General features: G+C 46.7%; 1 protein-coding gene across 6 annotated transcripts in view; it reads right to left on the bottom strand.

Moving 5' to 3' along the window:
• Positions 1-1,508: 1,508 nt before the first annotated feature.
• Positions 1,509-14,466, bottom strand: part of MED20 (mediator complex subunit 20) — a 16,800-nt gene continuing 3,842 nt past the window's right edge. For 2 of the 6 annotated variants that reach the window (XM_011943701.1, XM_011943711.1), the window contains exons 2-3: positions 5,211-5,464; positions 1,724-2,572 (exon numbers count right to left, since the gene is read on the bottom strand). In XM_011943701.1, the coding sequence (XP_011799091.1) occupies positions 2,357-2,572; positions 5,211-5,447 (453 nt within the window). In that variant the 5' untranslated portion in view covers positions 5,448-5,464 and the 3' untranslated portion in view covers positions 1,724-2,356. Of the gene's footprint in view, positions 2,573-5,210; positions 5,465-13,325; positions 13,481-14,055; positions 14,156-14,466 lie in introns of those variants that run through there. The other 4 variants (XM_011943682.1, XM_011943673.1, XM_011943721.1 and 1 more) reach the window with 4 other exon arrangements.

Here is a 14,466-nt window from a genome sequence, read left to right as displayed (position 1 = left end):
GTGCCATTGCACTCCAGCCTGGGCAACAAGAGCAAAACTCCATCTCAAAATAAATAAATAAATAAATAATACTAATAAAACAAAATAAAGGCAAAGTTTGTATACTTTTTTTTTTTCTTTCTAGCTTTTAGGGAATAGAGTCCCTCCTTACAATGCACAAGTCTAGAGAGTCTGTATTTACCACAATCAACTTCTGGAGATTTTCAGGAAATGCATTGTGTTCAAAATGTTGCCTACGCATTGTTTCATTCCATAAAAGCTGCAGCCTACAGAAAAATACAAATAAATAAACCTGGATGAGAGCAAATGTAAATCAGGAGGCCAAAAACATAAGAGCTGTGCATTTTATTTTTGTAAACAATATCTAAAACATACCTCAATATAAAAAACCAGAAACAAAATAACAAAAACAGGGCATGAGAACAAAAAATACAGATGACAGGTTCTGTAGTTATGATACCGAATTGAGCTTCCTGTCAGCCAAAACTAGAAGGGAAACATGACCACTACCTGACTTTTGCAGAGGCTTTAGATCTGAGCACTTGGATCTGAAAACAGTTTCTCTTTAGATGTCTTCAAATAAGGGACAGTATCCTTGATGACAATACAGTACATACATTAACAATTCTCCTAAGACCATCTCTGTGTATATCAAGGTATACCTGGATGAATATTTCTGCAGCAGGCATGGGGTAGGCAGGCAATATGGCCAAATATGTAGTTTGGAGGCTCAAATGAAACAGGAGAAAGAGCTCAGGCAACCATGAAGCAAGGTGCACATATCAGGGTCAAGTGTTCTAACACAAGATTGGGGTGCATGAGAACTGGAGAGGCCTCAATACTGAGACTTAGATGAAGGGTGTGGAATTAACTTCCTAGTGTGACTAATCCAACTTAGCTCAAAGTGACTCTGAGATCAGCCCTTCTCTCAAGTCAATTCATAAATGAATGCTTTAGCTACAGGAGGTATTAACTGCAAATGAACAGCCAAGAGCATTCCTGGGCATGTCCATTGAGCTCCATGTAGCAGAGGCCATTAACTGGGTCTCAGCAACTTGTAGTCACAATTCTCTTTCATCTTGTAGTCACAGCATCCCTGAGTTTTAACTCAGCACATGACTGCCCAGATAAGAGGCTCTATGTCCCAGCATCTCTTTCAGCAAAGTGTGGCCACAGTGATTTGAGCAATGCTCAGTCCTATCTTTTTTAAAAAAACAGATCTTTTCTAGGCCAGGCGTGGTGGCTCAAGCCTGTAATCCCAGCACTTTGGGAGGCCGAGACGGGCGGATCACGAGGTCAGGAGATCAAGACCATCCTGGCTAACATGGTGAAACCCCGTCTCTACTAAAAATACAAAAACTAGCCGGGCGAGGTGGCGGGCGCCTGTAGTCCCAGAGAATGGCGTAAACCCAGGAGGCGGAGCTTGCAGTGAGCTGAGATCTGGCCACTGCACTCCAGTCCGGGCGACAGAGCGAGACTCCACCTAAAAAAAAAAAAAAAAAAAAAAAAAACACAGATCTTTTCTCTCTCTCTTTCCCCAGGAGAATGCAGATATGGAGCTGATGAGTCTTCTTTGATATTGTGGGTAAGAAAACATACTGGGAATGGCTGAATAAGACAGAAAGAAACCAAGTTCCTGATAACCTTGTAGAGTTAAATCTGCCCTAGACCATCTGATTACCTCTCTATTATTAGGTGAGAAAAAAACAAACCTCGATCTTATAGCAGTTTGGCCTGTGGCTTAATATATTTCACAACAGAAGGGAAAGATGTCAGAAGGAGAGTTCAAAGGACTCAGGCAACATCCTAGGAAACTCAATTCACAAATCACTTCAGCAAACAGGTCAGAAAATGGTAACTATCAAACCAGTTGTGCCTTCCACTCCATCTCCAGGATAGAAGCCCAGTTACATCCTCTGACAAAAGGAAGAGGCTCTCACAGCACAGTCCAAACATAAAATGCAGCATGTTCACGGTGGGCCTGAGACAAATCCCCAATAGTTGGGGATACAGACTGTTTCCCCCACCAATACCAGGCAGGGACATTCCTGTCCTACCTTTCCCCTAAAGGAGGCAGGGTCCAAACTTCTCCATTCTTCATAATTACCATTCTTGAGGACAGGCCAAATCCAGTAAGGAATGGAGTAAAACAGCTGATGGGGGGCTATGTGTGAGAGTCAGGGGGTTGGGGAGGGGACTCCAGAGCCCCAGAACAAAAGCCACAGCTGGGAACCAGAGAAGGAGAGTAGACTCCATGTCTACCCTGGGTTTCTGGGGACAAGGGACCTGAGAGTCAGCACCTGCTTCTCCTGTGGAGTACCCCTGGTGACAGAGCTCAGCTGGCAGCTGCTCATCACTAACGAATCCCAGCCACCGGCACCTGCTGCTGCTTGCGGATCTTGTTGAAGAGTTCCATGTACTGGACCATGGTATCTGCTGGGCCGTAGACTGCATCATGTCTGTTCCCAAACACTGCGGGAGCCCCTGGTGTGTGGCTGCCTAGAAAACTCTGTAGGAACTCAAGCAGCAGGCTCCAGCAGTCACTAGCTACCACACAGGGGCCATACTCCACCTGGGAACCAAAAGCACAGAGAATGAGGGTGAATGAAGGCTAAGACAAGGTCTGCTTCTCTTGCACCTCCTGCCTCCTGCTCCCATCTTCCCCAACCCCAAGCTAAAGACATACACCTCCTAGCACAGTGTTGGTCCACAGGAAACATTCAACCCAAATACTGGGCTCAACACCCGCATCTTTTTTTTTTTTTTTTTTTTTGAGATAGAGTCTCGCTCTGTCGCCCGGGCTGGAGTGCAGTGGCCGGATCTCAGCTCACTGCAAGCTCCGCCTCCCGGGTTTATGCCATTCTCCTGCCTCAGCCTCCCGAGTAGCTGGGACTACAGGCGCCTGCCACCTCGCCCGGCTCGGATTTTGTATTTTTTAGTAGAGACGGGGTTTCACCGTGTTAGCCAGGATGGTCTCGATCTCCTGACCTCGTGATCCGCCCGTCTCGGCCTCCCAAAGTGCTGGGATTACAGGCTTGAGCCACTGCGCCCGGCCCTAACACCCGCATCTTTAGGCATCTTTGACATTTCTCTTTCTGGAGCTGTGCCAACCAGCAGCCCTCCCAGAGAATCCAGAAGCAGATCTGGGCCCCTTTTGATGATCTCAGGATTGTGTTGTCCCTGCTATGCTGTGTAAAGATTCAAGGAGAGCTCAAGAAAATTCTAAGAGACATGACAAAGATAAAGAGAAGGAAAATGTGTGTGGTGGTGGTAAGTAGAGAGCAGAGTAGACTCAAATGCTTATGAGTTTTTTTCAAGACCATATTTTACTCCCTAGGTAGAACCAACCTGGACTCTGACCCTAAGAAAGAATTTCCCAAATAGTGTGGCATGGGCCAAAAAATATACATCTTCATTTCTCCTTCTGCTCTCTTAATTTTTTTTTTTTTTTTTTTTTGGATACGGAGTCTCACTCTGTTGCCCAGGCTGGAGTGTAGTGGCCAGATCTCAGCTCACTGCAAGCTCCACCTCCCGGGTTTACACCATTCTCCTGCCTCAGTCTCCCGAGTAGCTGGGACTACAGGCGCCCGCCACCTCGCCCGGCTAGTTTTTTGTATTTTTTAGTACAGACGGGGTTTCACCGTGTTAGCCAGGATGGTCTCGATCTCCTGACCTCGTGATCCGCTCGTCTCGGCCTCCCAAAGTGCTGGGATTACAGGCTTGAGCCACCGCGCCCGGCTGCTCTCTTAATTTTTTACTGGAGAGATGGCAGGACAAAATTACTGGCAACCCTAAGGAGAAACAAGTAAATAAACAGGTGGGGTGTGTTTCTACTACGAGATTAGAAATGTAGAGGATCAACAGTGGGTCCTCAGTGGGTCTCAGCAAATCCAAGGTCTATCACAAGCTGAAAGAATTAGGAAGTCTTGGTCCTAGAGGTTGTTGAGCAGAAACTACCACTAATGCCCTTTTCTCCAAGTGGTATTCTTCCTAGACTTATCTATCCCCATGTTTCTACATTTTAAATCCCTACATAAATGTTGATCCTCCAGGAAACATCACAACCAAAGTCAGCAGTGCTCATACTGGCTTGAATTCCCAGAGCAAACTGCCTCTTTTATGGCATTTTCAGACTAACTTCAAAAATAGTTTGTGTGTTTCGGCCTCACTCAATAAATAAATCACAAATTTTCAAAGGGTAGACCCTGCAAGCTTACTTGTTTTCTTATCTCAGTGCTGGGCACATTATAAGTTGTGAACTTTCCCTGGTCCCAAAGAAGCCAGCTACTGCCACACTGCCACTCTCACTCCTTGTCACTATATATGTGTATGTATACACACACACACACTCTCTCTCTCTCTCAGGGTCACAGATGAAGTGATCTCACACACAAACACCTCTTTCTACCATGAAAGAACGCAGACAGCATGTCAAAAGGAAAAGCATATTTTTGCTTCCCAACTTTTGATACCTATCTTAAAGCATACTAAGGAGAGCTATATGGGCATATGTGATTTAGGGCCCACCTCCAGAAAATTGTTCCAAGAGTTGTCCTGTTCTGCTCCAGTACTTCTTCTCATGGGTGACTGTCCCTCCATATCATAACTCACCTGCCTTCCTTGACTATCTTTTCCCTTCTCTAGCAAGCCACCCTTCCTAATGAAGCTTTCTGCTTGCTTTGAACCCAGCTTCCCGCTTCCTACTTCCCACCTTGTGTTAGAGAGTCTCAGTCTCTGAATAATTAAAGAAAGGATAAAAGATTCACGGAGAGAAAGCACAGATGCCTTGGAGTCAGGGATCAGGCAGGCATAAATATCTGTTTAAATTGAGAAGGACTGGAGGCCAGGTGTGGTGGCTCATACCTGTAATCCCAGCACTCTGCGGGGCTGAAGTGGGAGGATCACTTGAGCCCAGGAGTTTGAGACCAGCCTGGGCAACACATCAAGACCTCATTTCTAATTAAAAAAAAAAAAAAAATTTACATTCGGTGGGTATAGTCCCAGGTACTTGGGAGATAGGTTGAAGGATCACTTGAGCCCTGGAGGTTGAGGCTGCAGTGTGCCAAGATTGCACCGTTGCATTCCAGCTTGGGTGACAGAGCAAGACTCTGTCTCAAAAAAAAAAATAGAGAAGAACTGGAAAATCTTCAGAGCCCTTTGCTGAGCAGCCCCCTCAGCATATCCTGCTCCTATTTTCACCAAGGTCTTACCTCCACAGAGATGCCCCGGGCACTGGGCCCCATTGTGACCGTGCCCACCTTCACCAGGAAGTCACAGTACTGGTACCGGGTGCCCCGGGTTTCAATCTTGCTGGCCTTAGCACTCTGGAAAAAGCCCTTGAGCTTCACCATAAGCACATCAAAGTTGGTGTCAGCAATAAGACAAGGGCCATTCTCAAAGAGAGCGAAACAGCTCAATGGGTACTCTGAGTTGTGCATCACATACATCAGCTTCCCGGTCTGACCTGCAAGGGACAGAGATCCTATTCATCATCTAGACTTTCACTGGCGAACCCCAGAGTAGACTCAAATGACTCCCCCCGGAATGAGGCAAGACAGCAATCTGGCACTACCTCAGCAGTTCTTGGTGTGGGGTGAGGGGAATCCTCTCACTGACAGCCTTTTCTAGAAAGGTATAGGGGAATAGCAGGAGAGGCAGCATGTGGTAAAACCCACTCTGCTCTACAGAAAATGGTGAGGCGCACACAGGAAACTTTAATAGTGTTGATTATGTTTTAATTCTTTTTTTTTTCTTTTTTTTTTAGTTGTTTTTTTTTTCTGTCACCCAGGCTGGAGTGCAGTGGCGCGATCTCGGCTCACTGCAAGCTCCGCCTCCTGGGTTCACGCCATTCTCCTGCCTCAGCCTCCCAAGTAGCTGGGACTACAGGCACCCGCCACCACGCCCGGCTAATTTTTTGTATTTTTTTTTAGTAGAGGCAGGGTTTCGCCATGTTCGCCAGGATGGTCTCGATCTCCTGACCTCATGATCCGCCCATCTTGGCCTCCCAAAGTGCTGGGATTACAGGCGTGAGCCACCGCGCCTGGCTTGTTTATGTTTTAATTCTTAAGTTGAGTGGTGGGCTCACCGATGGTCTATACGTAAAGTCTAACTCCCACAGACTTTACATATAATCTTTTGTATGTTATCATATATTACATAAGTAAAAGGAAAGTAACAGCATTTGGGCATGCCAAAGGAAGTAGCTGCTCCCTTCTTCTGCGCACTCCTCCTCAACTCAGCTTCCTCCCTCTTTGAGATCTAGTAAATGGTCCTACAGAAGCAGCAAAGGGGAGTGTCTGAGCATTAGCAGGGAAAGGTAGATGGGAGCCAAGCTGTGATAGGTCTTGTCTACCATGCCTCAAGAAGTTTAGACTGTATCCTGAAACCAACGGCAAACCGTTGGAGAATTTTTAGAAGTCTAGCCAACTTGGGAAGCAAGCAGCAGCACACTACAGCAGAGAGAATTCAGGATCTGGTTCAGAAGTTCAACTTTCAAGCCCCAGCTCATCCCTTCCAGTCTCTAAGAAATGAGTTTTCTCATTGATTTCCATAGACTTTTTGCAATAAGAATGGAAAGCTATATACATTTAGTTAAGTAGAAAACAGAAGAAGGACGGGCTGGGAACAGTAGCTCACATCTGTAATCCCAACACTTTGGGAGGCTGAGGCAGGTGGATCACTTGAGGTCAGGAGTTCGAGACCAGCCTGACCAACAGGGTGAAACCATATCTCTACTAAAAATACAAAAATTATCTGGGTATGGTGGTGTATGCCTGCAATCCCAGTTACTTGGGAGGGTGAGGCACGAGAATCACTTGAACCCAGGAGGCGGAAGTTGCACTGAGCTGAGATCATGTCACTGCACTCCAGCCTGGGCAACAGAGCAATACTCTGTCTCCAAAAAAAAAAAAAACAGAAGGCAAAAACTGGAAAGCAAGATTCCTCTTTCATACACTATAAGAATTAATGGATAGACTGCCACAATCCCACATGCTTATTACATACATAAGCCATTCCCAACACTTTTCTTAGGGCTTAAGAAACATACAAGCAGAGGACTTAGCCCCTGACTTCAAGAAGCTGACAATCAGGCCAGGGATCACGCCTGTAATCCCAGCACTTTGGGAGGCCATGGTGGGTGGATCACTTGAGGTCAGGAGTTCGAGACCAGCCTGGCCAACATGGTAAAACCTCATCTCTACTAAAAACACAGAAATTAGCCAGGTATGGTGGTGCACGCCTGTAATCCCAGCTACTCGGGAGGCTAAGGCAGGAGAAGCACTTGAACTCAAGAGGCAGAGGTTGCAATGAGCCGAGATCATGCCACTGCACTCCAGCCTGGGTGATAGCAAGACTCCATCTCAAAAAAGCAAAAAAAGCTGATAATCTCATGAGAGAGATAGGCTAAAAACTTTTTTTTTTTTTTGAGACAGCGTCTTACTGTCGCCCAGCCTGGAGTGCAATGGCGTGATCTGGGCTCACCACAACCTCCACCTCTTAGGTTCAAGTGATTCTCCTGCCTCAGCCTCCTGAGTAGCTGGGATTATAGGTGTGTGCCACCACACCTGGCTAATTTTTGGATTTTTAGTAGAGACGGGGATACACCATGTTGGCCAGACTGGTCTTGAACTCCTGACCTCAGGTGATCTGCCGACCTTGGCCTCCCAAAGTGCTGAGATTCCAGGCATTAGCCACCATGCCCAGCTGAGATAGGCTAAAAACTTTTTTTTTTTTTTTTTTTGAGACAGAGTCTCACTCTGTCTCCCAGACTGGAGTGTAGTGGCATGATCTCGGCTCACTGCAACCTCTGCCTCCCAGGTTCAAGTGATTCTCCTGCCTCAGCCTCCCGAGTAGCTGGGATTACAGGCACCTGCCACCAGACCTGGCTAATTTTTTGTATTTTTAGTAGAGACAGGGTTTCACTGTGTTGGTCAGGCTGGTCTCGAACTCCTGACTTCAGGCGATCCACCCACCTCGGCCTCCCAAAGTGCTGGGATTAGAGGCATGAGCCACCGCGCCCAGTGGCTAAAAACTTTTTAAAAGACCATGAAATAAAACAAGTTATTACCAAGGAAAGACCACAAGTCTTTCGGAAGAAAGGAAAGACTTCAGGATAGGAAAAGATTAAAGTGAACAAGTCAGCAGGAAAAAAAAAACAGGATTTGGCCAGGCATGATGGCTCACATCAGTAATCCCAGCATGTTGGGAGGCTGAGGCAGGTGGATCATGAGGTCAGGAGATCAAGACCATCCTGGCTAACATGGTGAAACCGCATCTCTACTAAAAATACAAAAAATTAGCCGGGCATGGTGGCGGGCGCCTGCAGTCCCAGCTACTCGGGAGGCTGAGGCAGGAGAATGGCGTGAACCCGGGAGGCAGAGCTTGCAGTGACCCGAGATCGCGCCACTGCACTCCAGCCTCTGCCTCAAAAAAAAAAAAAAAAAAGGGATTTGAACTGCGATATGAAGAGAAGATAGGATCCAGCCACATGAAGGAAGAAGACACTCTAGATAGGGGGTAAGAGTGTGGGAATGAAAAGGGTGCAAGGGTTGGGGGAGCAGAGGTCATGTGGCTTCCCTATATAGGCCGCTGTTCATGAACACAGAAGGCTCTGCACAGATCCTCCAGGACACATCCCTGCTCCTGGCTGCTTGCTGACGATTCACACCTGCCACCTCCTTCTAAATCCAGTTCAAACCTTCTGGACTCTCAAGAAAAAAATCCATCCAAAGCTGACCTCGTCATTCTGTTCTGTCTACTCACTATAATTACATAATTTATTCATACCATATGAGTCTGCAAGTGTTACTGCCTTGGAAATATCTTAAAAGTCAACTAAGGGATGTGTGTGTGTGTGTGTGTGTGTGTGTGCGCGCGCGTGCTTAATGAAGAAGGCACTTCTAGTTGTTATAAACAATAACATTTTCCTTTTCTTTTCTTTGAGACACGGTGTTGCTCTGTCACCTAGGCTGGAGTGTGGTGGCAATGAACACAGCTCACTGAAGCCTCAACCTCCTGAGCCCAAGTCAGTCCTCCTGCCTCAGCCTCCCATGTAGCTGGGACCACCATTCCCACCATTTTTTTAAATTTTTTTTTTGAGATGGAGTCTCACTCCGTCACCCAGACTGGAGTGCAGTGGCGCAGTCTCGGCTCACTGCCAGACTGCCAGCCCTACCTCCCAGGTTCCCACCATTCTCCTGCCTCAGCCTCCCGGGTAGCTGAGACTACAGGCGCCCACCACCACGCCTGGCTAATTTTTTGTATTTTTAGTAGAGACGGGGTTTCACCATGTTAGCTGGGATGGTTTCGATCTCCTGACCTCATGATCCACCTGCCTCGGCTTCCCAAAGTGCTGGGATTACAGGCGTGAGCCACTGTGCCCAGCTTTTTTTTTTTTTTTTTGTAGAGACGAGATCTTACCATCTTGCCTAGGCTGGCCTCAAACTCCTAGGCTCAAGCAGTCCTCTCACCTCTACTTCCCAAAGTGCTAGGATTACAGGTATGAGCCACTGCACTCAGCTGACAATAGTACTTTTTTTTTTTGGAGACAGAGTCTAGCTCTGTTGCCCAGGCTGGAGTTCAATGGAGTGATCTCGGCTCACTGTAGCCTCTGCTTCCCAAGTTCAAGCGATTCTCCTGCCTCAGACTCCTGAGTAGCTGGGATTACAGGCACCTATCACCACACCTGGCTAATTTTTGTATTTTCAGTAGAGACGGGGTTTCACCATGTTGGCCGGGTTGGTCTCAAGCTCCTGACCTCAGGTGATCTGCCCACCTCGGCCTCCCAAAATGCTGGGATTCCAGGTATGAACCACTGCGCCTAGCCGACAATCGTATTTTCTATCACAGCAAAATCCTTTCATGTCTGTACCACCTTGTGAAGCAAGGAGAACCAGGTTTACTGTCCCCTTTCTAAAGATGAGGAAAATGAAGCTAATTGGATCCCAGAGCAGCAGCAGTAGCAGAACCACCTGGGAACTTTTTAGAAATGCAAATTATAGCCAGGGCGCTCACACCTGTAATATCAACACTTCAGGAGGCCAAGGCAGGGAGGATCGCTTGAGCCCAGGTCTTTGAGACCAGCCTGGGCAACATAGGGAGACCTTGACTCTACAAAAAAATCAAAAAGTTAGCCAGGTATACTGGCACGCACCTGTGGCCCCAGCTATTTAGGATTCTGAGGCTGGAGGATCACTGGAGCCCGGCAGGTCGAGGCAATAATGAGCTGTGATCATGCCACTGCACTCCAGCCTGGGTGACAGACTACTAAGTCAGAAACTTTGGGGTGGAGTCTAGCAGTCTGTGTTGTAACAAGCCTTTCAGCTGATGCTAATGCTGGTCAAGTGTGAAAATCACTGAACTACAGGCACAGAGCCAGTAACCAGCAAGACTGAAGCTCCAGTCCAGGCCTGCTCACCCCAAGTTTGTTGCTCTTTCCACTGTTCCCTACTGTCTGCCATGAAAGTGTTCTGTCTCCCCAACTAGACTGTAACTTCTTGAAAGTGAGGGCCTGCTCAGCCCACACCACGTAGTTTCACTAGAAGTCATATGCCATTTCATATCTATATCCAAATGTTTTATTACCCAAATGCTTTTGTAATTATCTTTTGATTCTTACCTCCTTCATATTGAAGGCAACACAAATGGAACTGCAATTTTATCAACGATGATAAAAGAGCTCATTACAACTCTTAGCTACTTAAATACTACATTAAGTATTACATGACAGGCCGGGTGCAGTGGCTCATGCCTGTAATCCCAGCACTTTGGGAGGCCAAGGTGGGGGCAGATCACAAGGTCGGGAGTTCAAGACTAGCCTGGCCAACATGATGAAACCCCACCTCTACTAAAAACACAAAAATGAGCTAGGCATGGTGGAGCGCACCTGTAATCCCAGCTACTCGGGAGGCTGAGCCAGGAGAATTGCTTGAACTCGGGAGGTGGAGGTTGCAGTGAGCTGAGACTGCACCACTGCACTCCAGTCTGGGCAACAAAAGCACAACTCCATCTCAAAAAAAAAAAAAAAAAAAATTACATGACAATCTCAGTTCTACATGCTTTGCATGTATTAACTTATTTAGCACAACATGAGGAGAGAAATACTATGATTATCTTCATTTTACAGATGACAGAACTGTATTGGGAAGAGTCCAAAAACAGAGCCCATGTCAGATAGTTTTGGTACAAGAAATGTATACAGGGAACAAATACACGGGTTGGAAGAAAGGAAAAACCAAACAGGATGGTGGGACAACCCAAAGATTAGCAACACAGGAAGCTACAACCATCCCTAGGGCTAGAGGGAAAAGAAAATATGTGCTGTGATCGCAGGCAGGAAAGAGGGCTGCCTAGCAGAAGCTAGAACCAAGGAGGTGAACACACAGCCATGGCTAGAGACACTGCCCAGAGCAGAGGGAGAGGAACACTGTGGGCTTCCTTTCTCCCATCCTCTAATCTTCTCTGGTGCCTCTCAATAACCAAAGCTAACTAGGAGACGGCCTGGAAAATACAGCTTACAGGGAAAGTGCAGGAAATGGATCTAAGGGAAACAGGTACATGAGAGGCGTGGAAATAGTAACAGATAGGTTGTGGGAGTTACCTACAGGTCCACAGTTAGAATGTGGCAAAGCCAGGACTCAGGGCTCTGGCTCCCCAGTGATAACCACAGTGCTATGGAACTGTTCAAGGTCAAGTTACTGCAGAGCCAAGACTAAGAGAAACAAGTTCCCTAACTCATATCCAAAGAGTCTCTCATTGCCTGAGCCCAGGAGTTAGAGCTTGCAGTGAGCTGTGATCATGCCACTGTACAGTTGGGCAACGAAGTGAGACCCTCACTCTAAAAAGAAAAAAAAAATCCTCTCCCTCCCAACCACCATCCCCCATCATCCACACCCCATCTCATCACTCAATCCACTAAAAAGAACAGTTGATTTATGCAAATGAGGTCAATGCCAATGGTTAGGTGTAGGAAAACAGGAACTCTATAAAAAGAAACTTCTAGAAGCCCTAAAGCTCTAAAAGAATCATAAACAAGACTTCTGGGCCTAAAACAAGTCTTTCTCAAATTTCAGAGTGCATAAGGATTGTCTGGATTATTAAATGTAGATTATGTGGCCTACAGCAGCAGTCAATCAGTAAACAAGGCCAGGAATCTGCAACTCTAACAAGTATCCCAGGTGATTCTGATGTGGTTAGTCAGTGATTAACCCTCTGAGAAACATTGCTTTTAGAGTTCAAACTGCACAAAACAAAAAGCACTCAAAGAATACAAGGGCCAGGCATGGTGGCTTATGCCTGTCATCTCAGCACTTTGGGAGGCCCTTGCTGGTGGGTCCCCTGAGCTCAGGAGTTTGATACCAGCTACTTGAGAAGCTAAGGTGGAAGAATGGCTTGTGGCTGGGAGTTTAAGACAAACTTGGGCAGCATAGTAAGACACTCCCATGACCCCACCCAAAAGTAAAAAATCAGCCAGGCATAGTGGCACATGCCAGTAGTTTCAGCTACTCAGGAGGCTAAGGTGGGAGGATCACCTGACCCCAGGAGTTTGAGGCTGCAGTGAGCTATGGGACACCAAAGCACTCTAGCCTGGGCAACAGAGCAAGACTCTATCTCTTAAACACACACACACACACACACACACACACACACACACAAACACACACATACAAAGAAATTTTGGGATGTAGCAGATATGTTTAGTATCTTGGTTGTGGTGATGGTATCATAAGTGTATGCATATAACCAAACTCATTAAGATGTATGCATTAGATGTGTACAACTGCTTGTATATCAACTATACCTCAATAAAGCTTTAGCCAGGAGTGGCGGCTCATACCTATAATCTCAATACTTTGGGAAGCTGAGGCCGGATAATCCCTTGAGGCCAGGAATTCAAAACCAGCCTGGTCAACACAGGGAGACCCTGTCTCTACAAAAAATTTAAAATATTAGCCAGGTGTGATGGCTCATGCCTGTGGTGTCAGCTACTCAGGAGGCCAAGTCAGGAGGCCAAGGTGGAAGGATCACTTGAGCCCAGGGGGTCGAGGCTGCAGTCAGTGAGCTGTGATCATGCCACTGCACTCCAGCCTTGGCGACAGAGTAAGACCCTGTCTCAACAAAATAAATAAATAAAATAAAACAAAATAAAGCTTTCAAAGGCCCTATTCTAAGAGATAAAGAACCAATAATTAATGAATTCAGAAACACATCTTGCCACATGTTTAAGAACACCACCCTCAGCAGAAAAGCAGAAAGACTTCAGTTAACACAAATGTCTACTAACTCCAACCCTCGTTCCAGCCATCCTACAGATCCATGTTACTGACCTTGGCTGCCAAGGGTAGATGCAGCCGTATGGTAAGTCTCACAGTCCACACAAAATGTTCCTTGCTTCTCTGCCCCAAGCATCTCCAATTTCCGGGTAAGGAGCTCTACGGTTTGCTGAACACTCTTGCCCTCAGCCACAGGCATCTGGGACACACTGGAAAGGAGAGCACCAAATTGTCACTTATCTAGAGACACACATGTGCCCACTGAGCCACTCACTTGCCCACAGCATCACAACTCGTCAGGGCCAAAAGTTATCTTGGAAATTACCTACTATGACCATCTCCCAACCCCTGCAACTTTATTATTAATTAAAAAAACATTTTTTTGGCCAGGCATGGTGGCTCATGCCTGTAATCCCAGCACCTTGGGAGGTCGAGGCAGGCGGATCACGAGGTCAGGAGTTCAAGACAAGAATGGCCAACATGGTGAAACCCTGTCTCTACTAAAAATACAAAAATTATTTAGCTGGGTGTGGTGGCGGGCGCCTGTAATCCCAGCTACTTGTGAGGCTGAGGCAGGAGAATCATTTGAACCTGGGAGGCGGAGCGCGCAGTGAGCCAAGATCGCGCCATCGCACTCCAGTGTGGGCAACAGGGAGAGACTCGATCTTAAAAAAAAAAAAAAAAAGTTAAGACCAGTCAAGTGCAGTAGTTAGAATGGGGAAGAACAGAACAAGGAGTCCAATCTGTAACCGAATGTGAACAATCAATTAAGATAACTCATTACACTTGGACCAGTCCCCCATTTTAAAGACAAGGAATAGAGGACCACTGTCCCTGAGAGCCCCTCTAAGAACTGAAGCACAGTTCTCAGGATTCTCACACCAGAGCAATGAACTTCCTATCATGGGGCATTCTCAAGTGTGGCATGCCAAAGATTCTAGATGGCACACAGGCTGAGCATTCAATAATGCTGAGTTATATAATGAAAAAGGGATTCCTTTTGCAACCCTTTCAGTTCTGACTACATCAAGGAGAAAGTCTCAGTTTGGGTTAACATGTTTTTTTTTTTTTTTTTTGAGACAGAGTCTTGCTCTGTCGCCCAGGCTGGAGTGCAGTGGCTGGATCGCAGCTCACTGCAACCTCCGCCTCCCGGGTTCACGCCATTCTCCTGCCTCAGCCTCCCGAGTAGCTGGGA

The sequence above is a fragment of the Colobus angolensis genome, unplaced genomic scaffold, assembly GCF_000951035.1.
Source record: "Colobus angolensis palliatus isolate OR3802 unplaced genomic scaffold, Cang.pa_1.0 Scaffold105, whole genome shotgun sequence".
NCBI lineage: Eukaryota > Metazoa > Chordata > Mammalia > Primates > Cercopithecidae > Colobus > Colobus angolensis.
The sequence above is the reverse complement of the archived record's forward strand: the minus strand, read 5'-3'. Positions and strand labels throughout refer to the sequence as shown.